The sequence below is a fragment of the Sapajus apella genome, unplaced genomic scaffold (genome assembly GCF_009761245.1).
Source record: "Sapajus apella isolate SASKATOON/1434 unplaced genomic scaffold, GSC_monkey_1.0 scaffold14, whole genome shotgun sequence".
NCBI classification, from domain to species: Eukaryota; Metazoa; Chordata; class Mammalia; order Primates; family Cebidae; genus Sapajus; species Sapajus apella.
Window position 1 is genome coordinate 1,427,297 of NW_022436954.1, and position 16,578 is coordinate 1,443,874.

The following is a 16,578-nucleotide window of genomic DNA, read 5'->3' on the forward strand; positions in this document are numbered from 1 at the left end:
AGCCTGTTCTCTGTGGGACAGCCAGAGGGGTCTGCCAGAACCTGATCTGTTCTCTGCTCCAAACCCTACTGCAGTGGCAGGTGGTGGGGGAGGGGGGGCTGAGGGAGATGTTACTTAGCTCCCACGGTCACAGTGGCCATGGAGACCCCCACACTGGCTCCACACCTTCCATACTTCTTGGGTTGCCCCTCCTGCTCCCTCTTTCTCTCTGCCTCCCCTCCCTGCACTCTCTCCTGGCTGGTCCCGGGACCCACTGAGCACACGCAAGAAACCTCAGTGCTGGGGCTTCTGCACTGGCTGTTCCTTCTGTCTGGAATGTTCTTCCCCCACCTCTTTCAGGTGTGCTCCCATACCACCCACTCAATGTGTCAGGCACAGAGTGGGTGCTCAATAGCTCTGTGGGTGAAGGCTTTAGGAGGGACAGCTCTTTCCACCTTTGCTGAGCGGGTAAGATAGCACCATGATTAAACGCACAGCTTGCTTGCCTGGAGTTCAAATCCTGCCTCTACCACTTATCAGCTACAGGGTCTTCCGTAATCTCTCGTGCCATAGTTTCCTCATCATAAGTGGGGGAAAACAATGGGACCCACCTCATACAGCAAGTGAAGGTTGCAAATGATGAGACAGATACCAGGAGTTCCATGGGTGTCTGGCATGCAGTCACCTTCTCAACAAGCATTAGCTAGCTTCATCTTCCCTCCCTCCCTCCCTCCCTCCCTCCCTTCCTTCCTTCCTTCCTTCCTTCCTTCCTCCCTTCCTCCTTCACTTGGTGCCCAGGGTACTGTTAGTACAGAGAAGCACGTGGGTTGATTTCCAAGTAAAGGGGATATCCCAGCTGGGTTTTCAGGTTGCACAGGAGCAAACTGGGCAGACACGTCCTGGTGGAGGGATGCCGCAGACCTCACCCTGACTCCACCTGTCCTTGTGGGAGGTTCAGACCAGCAGAGGATAAATAGCTTATTAAAGATTAACTAAGGAGCTGCTAAGAAGGCAGAATGGGAGGGGGCATCTGTACCAGTCAATTGCTCCCTGGGAGCCTGGGCTTGTGGTTTTGCTGGGGAGTGAGAATGAGCAGGTTATAGGATCAATCGCAGAGCACTGCGTGTGACTTCACATCTGGGTCATGTGGATGATGCTTGCAGTGATGATGTTGACAATGACAATACTCACTCATGCACGGAACAGAGCCAGGTACCTTGGAAAGACTAGACTCAAGTCATTTTCACAGTCACCCTCTGGGCTTTACAGATAAGGCGCAGAGTGGTTAAGTGAGCTGGCCACGAGCACAGGAATGCAGGCGGCAGAGCTGGGATTCAGACCTGGGAGGCTGGCTCTGGAATCTGGGCTCTGTGTGCGTCACAGACAAGTGCTTCCCCTCTCCGGGCCTGGGTGCTCGGGCAGGAAAAAGGGGGACCTCAGATCTCTTTCTGTCCTCCAACTCTGTGGCTTTTTAAATTTCCTCTTTACCAGCGAATGCCACTGACAGCCCCCAGGTATAAATGACATGGACAGAGCAAGAGTGGCTGTGAGGCCGTCCGCGGAATTTCCTCAGGCAGCTGCAGTGGAACGGTGCACCTGGCGGCAAACCGAGAAACGCTGGGACACCCGTCCCGGGGTCTTACTCCTGACACTGCTGATACCCAGAGCAGAGGGGAGGAGGTGCGATTCCACCTCCCAAGCAGCCGAGGTGCGGCAGGAGTTGTGGGGGTGGACAGGAGAGGCCCACTCTATGGGAGTGGAGGCTGTGGCCGTCACCCATCCTTGATTGTGGCTCTGATCTGATCAGCTGAATCCTCCAGCAAGGACCACTCCAGGTCCTCACATTGGAGTTACGGCCCGTGCCCAAGTGGGCAGCCTGTAGAGGCCAAAGCAAAGGGCTCCAGAAGACACCCTTGTGCACCCGGAACATTTCCTCAGGATGTGCTAGATGCATTGCTGGGTGATCCTGCCTGGGGTGGGGGAAAGGGAGAGGCAGTGGCCTCACAGCAGCTGGACTTGGACATCCTGGGTTCTAGTGTTGGTTTTTTTGTTTTTGTTTTTGTTTTTTTTTTGAGATGGAGTCTTGCTCTATCACCCAGGCTGGAGTGCAATGTCTTGGCTCACTGCAACCTCCACCTCCTAGGTTCAAGGGATTTTCATGCCTCAGCCTCCCGAGTAGCTGGGATTACAGGCTCATGCCATCATACCAAGCCAATTTTTGTACTTTTAGTAGAGATGGGATTTCACCGTGTTGGCCAGGATGGTCTTGATCTCCTGGCCTCGTGATCCACCCACCTCAGCCTCCCAAAGTGCTGGAATTACAGGCGTGAGCCACAGTGCCTTTTTGTTTTTTTTGGTACATGGTCTTGCTCTGTCGCCCAGGTTGGAGTGCAGTGGCACAATCTCGGCACACTGTAGGCTCAAGCCATCCTCCTGCCTCAGCTCCCCAAGTACACGAGGACAACAGGCCTGGGTGCTAGTTTTGGTACCATGAGTGACTCGCTGTGTGGCCTCAGTTTCTTTGTCTGCACAATGCGGATGACTATGTACCCAGTCACAGGTCTGTGCTGTGGATAAATGTGAGAAGCATTTTAATCAGTGCCTGGAGCTTGCTGGGATGTTCATACACACGGAGCCGGGGCTGTGTTTCCAGCTGATCACAGGACAGGTCGTGTCTACCTGTGAGCTTGAAAAAGCCGCCCAGGAAGGCAGGGAGCCTGGCCACACAAGAGCAGGCCCTGGCGCCCCACTTCAGCACCCCGGTTTTTTGCCTGCTCTGACTGGAGGGGCCCTTTTCTCTTCCTCCTGGGCCTTTAGTTTGATGAGTATACACTGTCATTTCTAGCAAGAAGCCAAACCTGGCTGTTTGAAAGGCACGTATCAGAATAAGTTTCTCCATGGGAATTCGAAAAGAAGAAAGTCGGGGGAGGGAGGGAGGAAGAATAAAAGGAGGGCTTCCCAAGCTATAGTTAGCTGTCCCCGGTTGGCAGTGGCATCCTGATTGCAGGGCACTGCCTCCTACCCAGGGCTTCAGAAGGGCGGAGCTCAGCGTGTGATTAAATAAAACCCACTCCACACTGCGGCCCCCTTCTCACTATCCCACTTTTAGGTTTATTTAATAACCTCTGAACTGGGAGGGGAAAATCATCCAGGAAACATTGCTTGGGTCATTTATTTAAAAATTATTGGTACAAAAATATCCTTGGTGGTGATTTATGTGCCGCCGGAGGAGGAAGCCAGGGACTCCCTCTCCAGCCTAGCGTCCCCGCCTCATTTGTCTCTAAGTTCCTTGCAGTTTCCATTATGATTTCAAGTCATAGTAGTGACTTTATATCGCAAATAAATCTCCAGAATAGCACGGAAATATTATGTGTATTAATAGCGCCTGTAAAAACATCCGAAAACCTCGCATCCGCTGCAAGACGCTCCCCAGGGACTGGGAACGGCCCGGCCGGCCTAGCGGATCCCTCCCCAGGGGCCAACCAGGGGCCCCTGCCCAGCGGCGCCCCCAGCCCAGCCCCGGGGCTCTGTCTGTTGTCTGTTTGCCTGTCGGTGCCCAGCAACTGACCTGTGACCGACACAGTCCCTCCCGTCTCACCTTCACCGGGAGCAGAGCGTGGGGACCGTCCCTGCCACCAGAGATGGGGGTCCCTGTCTCCTGCTCCCCTTGCGCCCCTGTATCCTCCGCAAGCCACTGTCCCAGAGGCGTCCCAGGTCCGCTGCAGCCGCGCTCGGGGACCTTCACCCCCTCATGCCGCCCTGGATACTCACCGGCTGTGGGAGCTTCCCTGGGGGGCAGTCCCTCCAGGCTGATGTCGCCCTCCTGCATGGCGCGTTCGCTGAGCGGCTTGGATGCACCGGGACCCAGCGAGTCCAGAAGAGGGAGCGACGAAGTCCCCCCTGGAGGTCTGCGGCGGCTCTGGGGGCCAAGGTCCGAGCCCCGCTCGGGAGGGGACAGTCCCCTCTCCTCCCCAGAGGCAGGACGCGGAGCCGCGCGTGCTGGAGGCAAACTTGGCTGCCCTCGCGCACAGCCGCGCCGCTCCTCCCACTCGGCGTTTTGGTCTGGGGGTCCCGGGCAGACCTCCCCGCCCCCCGCGGGTTACCTGCGGACACCGTGCTCGCCCCGCCCCGCGCTCCTCCGACGCCCAGCGAGCGGCGCGGGACGATGGCGGCAGAGGAGCAGCCGCTGGTCCCCGGGTCCCGGCCCGCCCCCGGCCTCCCGCTGCGCGGGGCGCGTCTCCACCGCTCCGGGACCTTCTTATCAGTCGGGGCGGGCAGTGGGGCCCCAAGCGGCCCTGCGAGGTGCGCCCCCAGCCAGGGCCCCAGGGATGGATCGTTACTACGGGAGGGGGCCTTGAGCCAGCCCCCGAGAGCCGGGCGCAGCCTGGGTGGCCCCGGTTCCCGCATCAGGAGAGCGCCCTGGCCCCCTCCCCCGGGCGGCAGGACCCCGAGGAATCAGTGTCAATTTGTCACAGGAGGAGGCTGAAGGCCAGGGATGGAAAGGAGAGCTGGAGGCTACAGGGTACTGGGGGCCTGAACTTGAATCCAGAAACCCGCCTCTGCTTCTCCCCCAGCCACAACCCGTGCAGAACGTAAGAATCTGGATGAAGTGAGAACCGTTTCAAAGTGAGGGAAAGCCCCATTATGTGAAGATCGCAGTTAACTGAGGCTGAGGACTGGACTGGGGGTGCAGCCAGGGGCCAGGCAGGGACTCTGACACACGGCCTGTCCCCGGCCCTCCCTCTTCCCCACCTCATGGGCCCAGGGCAGGAAGCCAGGGGTGCCGCTCTCCAGTCCTGTGGGAGTTAGAAACTAAGGTCTGGACGATTGAGCATCCTCCACGCCAGCAGCAATGTGGGCACCGCGGAGGGCGTGGGGAACTGCAGTGCCGGCGCCTCCTTGTGTACCCACAAACCTTACACCCCTGACATCTCCAGATAAATACCATAAATTCTCAGGCAGAACTACCATAAGCAGAATGCTAAGTGGCTCCCTGACCAGAGGAGAGGCCCTGGGGGACACAGCAGCCCCCTCACCTTTTGAAAGGTCATCAGACAACTTCTGCACCCCAAGGGAGGAGCTGGTTTGGTGCTGAGGACCAGCCCAAGCCAGGGACCCATGGATCACCTGCCAAGGTAACACTTCACCTGGTGCCCCGCTCTGGCTGGACCCTGAGAGAGAGAGACCCAGCCACCACTGGAGGACAGACCACATCCCCATGGAAGGGATTTGGATGCAGGAGGAGGTGTCCTCCTCCCCACCAGGCCTGCTGGGATTGGTACCCGAGAGCACTGCCCCAGGAGGAAAACGCTGGCTCTGGCAGCAGCAAACCCACAAAGAAATGTTTCCTGCCAGGTCTCCTTCCCCTCCCCCACCTAAGTGCTATACTGTACAACAGGAGATGCAGGTTCCTTCCTTGAAATGAATCTGGAAGAAAGGTGACCTGCCATTCTCCTTAGCAATGATCTCGTTTCGGTCTGGACTCAGAAACTGGAAGGCAGGCACCCAGAGGGATTGTATTCTCTGTGGGTGGCAGACTCACCCCAGGAGAGCTTGCTGGGAAGCTCTGGGGCGCGTGCCCCAGGAGGGCAAAAGAGGATGTGTGGACATCAGAGCTGTCCTGGACCCCTGCAGGGGCTGCACTCATTTCACACAACTTTTCCTTCTGACCATTGTTGTGCAGAGGTCGAGATAAAAACTCATTTTTCTTGGAAGGGTCTGATAGCCAATGTGATACATAGCAATTGCTCAGTTATGTAAATACACAGAGAAAATTTTAGAATTCTTACCCTTGGAATGATGAACTATAAACCAAAAAGGCTCAGGGCGGGAAAAAATGTAAATACGTACTGGGACTATTTTTAACTGTCATTGTTTACCTTTTGGGCCAGGGATGGACTATTGTATATTTAGCCAGATTTAAAATGCACATTATTTAATGCATGATTATTAGCAGAAATATGTTAAACAGCCATTAATAGATGTTGATTCAGTCCGATTGAAATTGCTTTTTCTTCTTTTCATTTTCTTGGCTCCAATTAAGTTGCGTTCAGATGAAACCCTTGAGCTGTGGCCAACATATGCAAAAATGCCAGTCGAAGACCCAGACATTTAAAAATGGTATTTTAGTAAATACCTGAACCAGCTCATTTTTAAAAAGATTGCGCTCAGCTGCTATTTTGGTACGTGTCGTCACGTGACAGCGATGCCAGGCTGAGGAAGGCTGGCTGCCCCTGCGGCCTGCAGGAGAGGGTGGCCGGGAAGAGGAGCACCCAGAACCCCCCTGCTTGTTTTCCAGGGAACACCGCACTGCAGACCCTCTGAAGCTGAGGGCCTCCCCGACACCCTGTGCATGCCAGGAAGATATCTATGTCAACAGCAGAGTGGGGCCAGTGTACCGGCTCGGGGAGGTGGCACGCCTGTCATTACGGAATACAGTAATCACACAGCACAATGCTTGTAATTACAGAAAAATGGTTTCCCTTTTCGGTGAGGTGGCGAGGGAAGGAGAGAAGGCAGCTCTTGGTGAGGCCGGCACTGGGACTCATCCCCTGAATTGGGCTGGTTTAAAATAGGCTTTGTAGGGGGAGGCCCTGGGCCCGGCTTGGGGGTAGGCATAGCCCTCCCCCGAGCTGGGGTGTAATCAGACATTGAGGACTTGCAGGGACTCTGATCTTGCAGCGGTTTTATCAAAGTCCCCAGCACCAGCATCCGTGCCTCCTCTGCTCCCCAGAGATCTGGGTCTTGGGAGATGTCAGCTCTGAGCTGAGTTGGCCAGCAGGCGACCACCTGCAACCGTGCCCCTCTGTGCATCTCTGCGCATGTCTCCTTTCCTCGGTGACCTTTCCTGGACCCTCAGATGACTCAGGACACGCCAGATTGTCACCTACACCCTGCCCCCACTGCCACTTGTCATCAGAACACACACAAGGTCACGGGTCATTTAAATGCCAATTACTCACAGTCTTGGGAAGTCTGTTTCCAGTGCGACTCGGCTCTTGGATTCCCTGGCATGGGTAGAGCCCTTACTTGGGTTGGCAGGGGGATGGGAGGTGCAAAGGTGAGCGAAACAAAGCCTCCAGCCCGGAGGAGTGAGCAAGGCGCTGCAGAAGCTGAGCCCACGGCCTCTGCAGCCTAACAGGGTCAGTCTCATCTCCGACAACTGCTTCTCAGCACCTGGGTTTATGCATCTGTAAAATGGGTCTTGGCAATCGGTTGGAATTCCGTGAAGATAGGGCAAGAATTCAGCTTCCAGCCCCAAACCTGACACACCGTGGGGACTCAAGGGCATGGTTATTCACACCATCTTCATCCCAGTCAGACAGGGCAACGTGGTAGACCACGGAATTGCAGGTGGAGGCTGCTCCCTGAAGAGCAGACGGGAGCTCATGGTGGTCCCTGCCCCAGGGCGATGGGTTTTTCCAAGTGGAGGGTGGCTTTAGGGGGTTCTGGCAGAGGTTGGTGGAGGCACCGAGGTGGGGAAGTGGGCACCCAGACAGGAATGGGAGCCGCCCAGCGTGGCAGGTTCAGGCTCAGTAACAGGGGGCCCCTGGTGGCTACACTTCACAGGGTTAAAGGGATCTTTTTTAGTTAAAATAATCATTGGGGTAAGATTCATATAAGATAAACTTGATCATTTTTAAGTGTTCAACTTGGCATTTAGTGCACTCACAATGTTGAGCATCCACATTTCTCTCCAATTCCAGAACTTTCCCATTCCCCCAGAGCAAAGCTCAAACCCGCTAGCAGTCACCCCCCATCTCCCCTCTCCCAGCCCCCGGCAAGCACCAGCCTGTCTTCTGTCTCTACGGATTTATCCATTCTGGACATTTCATGTAAATGGAATCATACATTACGTGGCCTTTCATGTCTGGCTTCTTTCATGATGTTTAGAGTTCGCTCCACATTATAGCATGTATCAGAACCTCATTTCTTTTTATGGCTGAATAATATTCCATGGTCTGGGTGTACCACAATTTGTTTATTCATTTCTTCATGGACAGCCATTTGTTTCCAAAGGGTCTTTGGAAGGGACTAGAGAGAGGCCCCGAAGGCGCCTGCAGAGGCTGGGGCTGGGCAGACAGCTCAGTGGCTGTGCTGGGCTGGTGGGGGAGGAGGAGGGCTGGGGCATCGCTGGGAGCCCAGCCTCCGAGGCAGCTGCTCACCACTGATACCAGACGCTCCCAGAAGCAGAGCGCGGTTGCTGGAGTCACAGTTCTCCGCCCTGACGCGCGGGACCTGCAGCTGAGGCAGGTTTCCCTCCCTGGGCTTAACTTGCAGAGGGGCCCTCGGACAGACGAGGCAAGCTCTCTGCCTGGGCTTCTCCTCAGGCAAGTCTGTTTGTTTAACAAACACTTAGAGAGCACTTATTGCATGCCAGGCCCCGTTCCAAGCACTTAATAAATATCGGCTCATCGAATCCCCACAGCAAGTCTATGTAGTACGTGCTACTATGGTTCCACTTTACAGACGAGGAATCTGAGGCTCAGAGAGGTGAAGTGACTCACCTAAGGTCACACAGCCGTAAGTGGGAGAGTGGGTCTCACCCCCAGGCAGCCCAGCTCCAGACTCTGTGCTCTGCCCTGTAAGGTAGAGAAGCCTGACCTTTCCCAAACACCAGCCATCCAAGCTCCATGTCCCTCATGCGAGCCAGGTTCATGATCTTCCTGTGCCGTGATTTCCTTCATATTTTTCTTTAACTTCATATTTTCTCACTATGACGCACTTTATTTTTTAATTGTGATAAAATGGGCTTGACATAAAGCAGATCATTTTAGCCATTTGTAAGTGTGCAGCTCAGTGGCGTCAGAACGTCCACGTGGTTATGCCGTCATCACAGACATCCGTCTCCAGAACTTTGTTATCTTCCCAAACCCAAGCTCTGCACCCCTGAAACACTCACTTCCGCTCCCCGAGCCCCTACCCGCAGCCCTGGCACTGCCACTCTAGCTTCTGCCTCTGTGAATTTGACTGCTCTACGGACCTCAGCTAAGTGGACCGTGCGGCGTTTATCCTTTTGGGACCGGCCTCTTTCACTTGGCGTAATGTCCTCGAGGTTCACCCCTGTTGTAGCCTCTGACAAAATTTCCTCCCTCTTTAGGGCTTATGGAGCTTTTCTTTGTTTTTGTTTTTGTTTTTTTTGAGACAGAGTTCCGCTCTGTTGCCCAGGCTGGAGTGCAGTGGTGCGATCTGGGCTCACTGCAACCTCCGCCTCCCAGGTTCAAGCAATTCTCCTGCCTCAGTCTCCTGAGTGGCTGAAATTACAGGCGCACGCCAACACACCCAGCTAATTTTTGTATTTTTTAGTACAGATGTGGTTTCACCATGTTGATCAGCCTGGTCTAACTCCTGACTTCGTGATCCGCCCGCCTCGGCCTCCCAAAGTGCTAGGATTATAGGCGTGAGCCACCACACCCGGCCTGAAATTTACTGTTAAAGAACCCAATATCACCGCCGAAAGTGGAGGAGAAGAATCGCTGACTATCAACAGGAGTTTCATAACACAGCATAAGAATGAACTAATGCTTTTCAATGCACTGGGATACCCTGGGGAGGCTCCATACCAGGGCATGGCGCGGCTGGCCAGGGAGACCGGTGTGCTACGGAGGCATGAAGAACCTCCTGGCTCCAAGCTGAGACTTTCTCCACGGCATCCCCAAAAGACAGCAAGGGAAGTGGAAATCGATCTACGTTCTCACCACGTGTTGCAATTCTCCCATTGGCCAAGCCCTGGTGCCACTTCAGATGAGCTCCCTTTGCTCCTAAAAGAGTTTTGGGGAGGGATAATATGGCGAGAAATGCCAGATACAGTATGCACCTAAAGTTAAATAAATTAATCTAAAAAAAAAAAGAGTTTTGCAGAACACCCGTGGCTGGGCTGTGCATTTGGAGGAGAAGGAAGAATGAGGATTTCTTCTGTGTGGTACGCAGGTTATGTGAGCCGATGCTGAGTCATGCTTGATATCCTCCTTTTGCTATGTAGGTAGGAGTCCCCAGGCTCAGAGAGCTTGGGCAATGGCATGCAGCTAGAATTAAAGATCCGCTTCATTATTTTCATCTCCGCCGTCTCATTCATATGAAGTATGAATGATTGTTCATTACAGCTCAGGAAACTGACGCAGGGAGGAAGAATGGCTTGCCTAAGTCCACACAGCCAGTAAGCGGCAGAACTTGGATTCGGGTCTGACTGATTCTAGAGATTTCTAGTCAACTCCAGAATTCTTTCCGGAGCACCATGCCAGCTTCCGCTTATCTCTCATTTGGAATTGGCATGGATGCACTCAACATGCCAGTTGCGAAATGTTACCGCGAGGAGCCACAAGAAGAGGATGGAAATAATAGGAAAAATCCCAGGTTCAGTCCCTGCAATTTAATTTACAGCCCCCAGCCCCACCCTAGCCTCTGCCGGCGCCTTCATGGGTTTTCTCCAAGTTCCTTCCAAAGACCCTCTGGAAACAGTGGAAATGGCTATCCAAGAAGAAACGGATAAACAGAATCTGCCTCTAGGCTCCTGGGCCTCTGCTCAACCTCCCTTTGTTTGCAGGGCTGAGACAGGTGAAAGGCCCGAGGGGGGCCTCTCAGCACGGAATCTTCCAGGTACCACTAACATCCACAGGCCTGTTTACCCTTAGAATTAGAGGTTGCCCTATCGCTTGAGTTTTTGGAATTAAACTGACTCTAATTAACAGTGCAAATATTTACACTCAATATATGATCAAAGAAAGCACAGCCTGGTTGTCTCCGTATAAATAGCACCAATGCCAGGGCTCTGGGCAATAAGACAGCGGTGAGATGACGAACTCTAAACAGGTATTCAAGTTTTTATTTGAGGATGGTAGCTTCATGTGGAAAGTCCCTTCTGTAACTGAACACACTTGGGGGGTTTTCTCCGCCCGTGGTTACAGGAATATTCGATTGGTCCTGAGAAGCGAGATTAGGCTTCCATCCAGGGGTCCATGGCAGAATGACTCTCAAGAGAAGGACACCTCACATGGAGAACAAATAGGACAATCAGGAAGGCGCCATGGGCCAGGCGTGGTGGCTCACGCCTATAATCCCAGCACTTTGGGAGGCCGAGGCAGGAGACTCGCTTGAGGTCAGGAGTTCGAGACCAGCCTGGGCGACATGATGAGACCCCCATCTCTACAAAAAATGCAAAAATTAGCTGGGTGTGGTGGCACACACCTGAAGTCCCAGCTACTCGGGAGGCTGAGGTGGGGGGATCACCTGAGCCTGGAGTTCAAGGCTGCAGTGAGCCGAGATCGTGCCACTGCACTCTGGCCTAGGCAACCGGGAGTGAGACCTGTCTCAAGAAAACCAAAAATCAAAAGCTGAGAAAAAACACAGAAAGTAGCCTGCAGGCACCCAGTCCATCTACTTCTAGAGCTGGGCCCTCCCGGAGGTGCTCTGCCAATAAAAACACTTGCTTTTTTCATCGGACCCGAGACGGCAGCCTGGGGGAATGGCCCACTGAGTGGTTCCAAATGCCGCCCCCTCCCAGAAACCAGGACAGCACAGCTCAGGGTCACGCGCATTCCTTTGCACCACAGAGCAGCGTTTGTCCCCGGGTCCCGCCCTCTGGTTTCACGTGGGTTTAGGGGATGCCGGTTCCCAGGGAAAGAAAACACCGGGCTGAGCTGCCCGGGGATGCTGGCCCTGTCTCTGCTCTCAGAAACCCTCCTCGAGTGTCCCTTTGGGAAGCTTTCCTTGACCACCTCTCAGCCACAGTATACACATGACAGCCCCTCAAGAGAGAGCCATTCACAAAAGCCTGCTCTGGAGAGGGGAGATAATGCATTCCCAGTCGTCTGCAGGGAATCTGAGAAGGAGAAGCTAAACCCAACCTCAGATCTCTCCAAAGCACTCAGAGCAGCCACCGCCTCCGCCCCCGTCTTCAGGGCGCTGGGCCTCTGCGCACAAAGCCTCAGGCTGCAGTCCTCTGGGGGACTGCCCCGGTGAGGAGCTGGCTGCATTGTCCTTGAAATCAGTGGGTCTGTCCGTGTCCCCAGGCCACCCCGGCAGGGATGGGCAATGTCCCCCACATGACTCATTTGATCTAAAGATCTCTCACTGAGGGAAGGATCCAGGCAATGCCCAGCCCTCAGTGGTACGGGCCGCACTTCCACAGTAGCTGATGGCCTGTTCTTTGTCAGCTCTGCAGGTTGGGAGGGTTGGGGGCCATCTCTTTTTGAAAGGGTCACCTTGCCTCCCGCCCACTCACACATGGATCTCTCAGCCTGCCGCTCTCTCAGCGGTACGCCCGGGTGCTCAGGCCCTCACTGCAAGCCGGGATCTTGGGGCTCTGGGCAGGACTTTTCCGTCCGTGACCACGTTTCACGGTCTGGGACATCTAACTGCTGACAGAATGGGGACTATTTCCGTGGTCTTCGAGTGTGGTGGCTGGGACCGCTGGAGTGGACTGGACCTTCTGGCTGTGACGGTGCACACAGAACAGGACTCACCTGGTTACCCCAGCCAGGGTTGGTGAGACAAATTGGGTGACAGCTGGGGGGTTACACCTGGCCGCCCTCTTTTAACTTCGCCCTAAAGGATTTCATACCTTTTCTGGCAAGCTGGTTGGCCGCCCCCCTGCTCTACAAAATGAGCTCTCTCATGCTTAGAGAGGCAGAAGGGACTGGGCGTGCCTCAGACTGCCTGGGCTTGGCTTCGTCACCACGAGACCCTCAGCAGAATTCTCATCCATCTTCCAGAATGACGGCAGCCCCCTGGAACAGTCATCTCCTGGGGGGATGAACATGAAACTCACCCTTGCCAGGGACACGGCGAACACCAGGCTTGACCCCTTTCAAGCCCTGACATTCTTAGCTGTCATGTCATTGTCATGGCATGTGAGGTCAGGGCCTGGCAGGCAAGATGACTCTCTCCACGGGGGTTCCACATTCATCTTACCCACCAGATGCCGCAGACAGGGTGGTGTAAACCAGACATGGTCTCAGAGGCTGGAGGCTGGAGTCCAAGGTCAAGGCATCGCAAGGCTGACTCCTGCCGAGGCCTCTCTCCTTGGCCTGCAGACAGCCACCGTCTCCCTGTGTCCTCACGAGGTCACTTCTCAGTGTGTGTCCTAATCTCGTCTTCTTAGAAGGGGCCAGTCAGATTGAATCGGGGCCCACCTTAACAGCCTCGTTTTAACTTGATAGAGTCACGTGCTGAGGTCCTGGACATTAGGCCTCTAACAGGAATGTAAGGGGACGTGACTTAACCCAAGATAGGATTTACTGAAAGGAATATTCACAGAGACACGGCCAGGTGAAGGGAAGTCAGCAGTGCGTCCATGGCCCAGCGTGTGATGGGGACAGGTGGGCACCGTCCCTGAAGGCCAGTGCTTCCCCACCCCAGGGGGCAGAGCACAGCCAGGCCAAGGGCAGCGCTGGGGGTGCTGAGGGTCTCAGCATAGCATGGTACGTATTTTGTCTCCAACTATGTGTGCAACGCCACAAACCAAAACGAAGTTCAGCTGCCACGCTCCTGCAGTCAACAGGATTCCGGGCCAGCTGTGCTAAAATGTGGGTTAAACCGCCTGCCAGGCGGTGCCAGCCTTCACGAGACCAGGGAGGCTGCTTTGTGGAAGTTTGTCCTGGAGAGCAGAGCCCAGAGCCAGAGTCCCACAGCCACCAGTGGAGAGAGGGATAAACCCCGAAAGGAAGGTTTGCACATTTCCCGGGAACAAGTGAGGGGGTGTCCCTCTGCTGCCCTAACTGCCCACGACCTTGTGTGCTAGAAAGAGCCCAAATGGCCCCTGAAGGGGGCTCCGGGGCTGGCCCTCAGGAGCTCGCTCAGCTCCCTCAGGTTAGAATCCTCCTTTCCACAGAAAGGTGGCCGTCCCCTCACCCCCCACTTCAAAGACGATGAGAGCCTGTGGTTCCTAGTGGGCCCATGGGCATCTGTCGTCCGGGGATCCCTCCGGGAGGGTGTGGTAGGCGGTTGTCATTTTGGAGAGGGGGCTGTCCAGCACCAAACTCTCCTTCCATTTGGGGGATCCCCCACTGGTATCAGCTTGATGGGTACAGAGCCCACTGCAGGGAGTGGGGAGGGAGACCACGGCTCCATTTCCCAGGCAGCTGGACCAACAGGACAACATGGACGTGGGACCCAGGCTTGGCCAATCAGATGAGCCCGTAAGAGGCTCAGCCTCTGGCCCGGAGAGAGCATGTTAGGATCCCTTGGTGCCACCAGTGGCCACGGTAGCCACCTGCAGGGACGGGGCTGTCCCGCAGCAGTGTGGGGTGGGACACCGGCCCCTCCAGCTCCAGCCGCTCCCAGGCCGCCTTCATGGCTGCCCCCCGGGGCTTTCCACCCTAGTCTTTTTCAGATGACAGCCAGACCCCAATCCCATTGCTTGCAGCTGGGAATCCTGACCCACAGAGAGCAGAGCTCACTCCTGCCCCGAGGGCTGCTGGTCTCGGCATCTTCCTTCTGAGCCACAGGTGTGGCCAGATTTCACCGGCACCATAAATTGTAGAAGAGCTCCTGTTTCCCTCCTAGAACTGGCTGCTGGGAAGCTCAAGGACAATGTGGGGAGGTGCCCTGAGCAGTGCTTAGGGCTCCAGGCCACCCACAGGTGGGTCCTCCATCCCTATGTCCAGGTGTCAGGGCCAAGAGCATGAGGTTCTCCTGGCCAAGAGACTTCCGCTTCATACCTTGGACCAGCTCAGTCATCTTGGGCAGATGCCTTTTCCTTTCTGTGCCTCAGTTTCCTCATCTGTAAAATGGACATTCATGACAGTACCTAGCCCAAGGTTTGTCAGTTTGTCATGGAGAACATGTGACCAAAACCAGGTGGAGCAGCCTGTGTCTTGCCCATAGTAACATCTCTAAGTGTTAATTAAATATTATTATTATTATTATTTTTGAGACGAAGTCTGGCTCTGTCTCCGAGGCTGGAGTGCTGTGGTACGATCTCAGCTCACCGCAACCTCTGCCTCCTGGGTTCAAGCGATTCTCCTGCCTCAGCCTCCTGAGTAGCTGGGATTACAGGCACCCACCACCACACCCGGCTAATTTTTTGTATTTTTAGTAGAGATGAGGTTTCGCCATGTTGGCCATATCTGGTCTCAAACTCCTGAACTCAAGTGATCCACCTACCTTGGCCTCCCAAAGTGCTGGGAATACAGGTGCGAGCCACTGCGCCTGGCCTTAAATACTATTTTTAATATCTGATGTTCTGAACCCTGTTTTCCCTGTGCCTCATTTTTCCTTGTGAACTTCCAAATTGTCCTCCTTTTTTTGAGGAATTAAAAGCATTTTGGTAAGCTACCTTACAACTTTCTTGGAACAAGAAGGAATGTAAAGGCCTGCAGTGACGTAGAAGGCGCGCTATGATGCCTCGCGCCACCCGAGAAGGGCAACTCCCTAGAATCCCAAGACGGACGGAGTGAAAGCTTTTTTCCTGTTTAACAGGGTCTTTCAGGGCCAGTGGAAAATGTTCAGAAAAGTGGACGATGTCAGCCAGTCAGCATTTCCTGGAGCACCTCCGGTCCCTCGGACGCAGGTCTAAGTGCTGAGGATACAGTGATTTTTTTGAAAAAGTCTCTGCACTTACGAAAATCATATTTTTGGGGGGGGGTAATGGAATAAGCAAATATATCATGCCAGATAATGAGGGAGTTTTGAAGAAAAACAAAGCAGGGTGAGGGGAATGAGCAAGTTGCCAGAGAGGGCCGGGGAGGGTCCCGCTGAGGGTGGGTGTGTGGAGGTCTGAGTGGCAGCCTCCTGAGTGGAGGAAAAGGCTGAGTATCTAAAAAAGAAAAAAGGAGAAGGAAGACAGGGAGAAGGAGGAGTAAAAAGAAAAAGAAAAAAAGAAACATTTTTTTTAAAAGAAACTTTTTAAAAGTTTCTCTTTCCTAAAGAAGACAGCAACAGCAAGTGGCCTCTTTATACAAATTCCACCTGTCAAAACACCGACCATCATTCAGCCGCTCAGCAAACACACAGACCACGTCCCAGGCCCCGCTCTAGGACACGGCAGAGAACAGAGCACACAAAAGTCCCCGTCCGAGCAGAGCTTCAAGTCTAGAAAGCTCCATGAGGTGAATTGTGTGGAACATAGAGTCACACGTGGTCTAGACTGGAGAGGACCCGGGGACCAGGGGGACCAACTGTCCCCTTTTACAGACGAGGAAACTGAAGCTCAGAGGGAAGAAGTGAAACCCCAGGTCTCCATGTTCTTCCCCAGAACATCCTCCAGTTGATCTGGGGAAGAACATCTTGGCCATGCAGAAGCTCTGAGGGCAGCTGGCTGTTGCCTACACGACATGCTGAGCCCTCTTAGGTGTGCCGTCTCTGTCAGGGTGAGGACCTGGAGTTCTCGTAGATTTGTGAGCCATGTCTCCAGGCAAAGGTTGATATAGCGTCTTTATATCAAAATACAGTGAAAGCAATAACCACAAAATCCAATGGGTGGCAAATTGTTTCACAGCTCCAGGAAGATGATACATACGAGGTTAATTATAGCGCTTTCCAGTTTTCAAAGGAAAAGCTACACAGCAGGTGCACGCCTGGAAACCCTTCCCAGGAAATGAGGCGCTCTGTTGTCTACGAGGTGGCTGTCTCATAACTGAGTGGTGCCAGCGCTCCTGACCT

The 16,578-nt window shown here is 54.3% G+C and overlaps 1 protein-coding gene across 9 annotated transcripts in view; it reads right to left on the reverse strand.

The window, feature by feature from the left end:
* Positions 1–16,578, reverse strand: part of ANO1 (anoctamin 1) — a 205,658-nt gene that overhangs the window by 183,672 nt on the left and 5,408 nt on the right. For 4 of the 9 annotated variants that reach the window (XM_032282532.1, XM_032282526.1, XM_032282529.1 and 1 more), the window contains exon 1: positions 3,751–4,057. The exons of 1 other annotated variant lie outside the window; for it this stretch is intronic. In XM_032282532.1, coding sequence (XP_032138423.1) covers positions 3,751–3,808 — 58 coding nt within the window. In that variant the 5' untranslated portion in view covers positions 3,809–4,057. Of the gene's footprint in view, positions 1–3,750; positions 4,059–16,578 lie in introns of those variants that run through there. 4 more of the 9 variants (XM_032282528.1, XM_032282525.1, XM_032282531.1 and 1 more) reach the window with 2 other exon arrangements.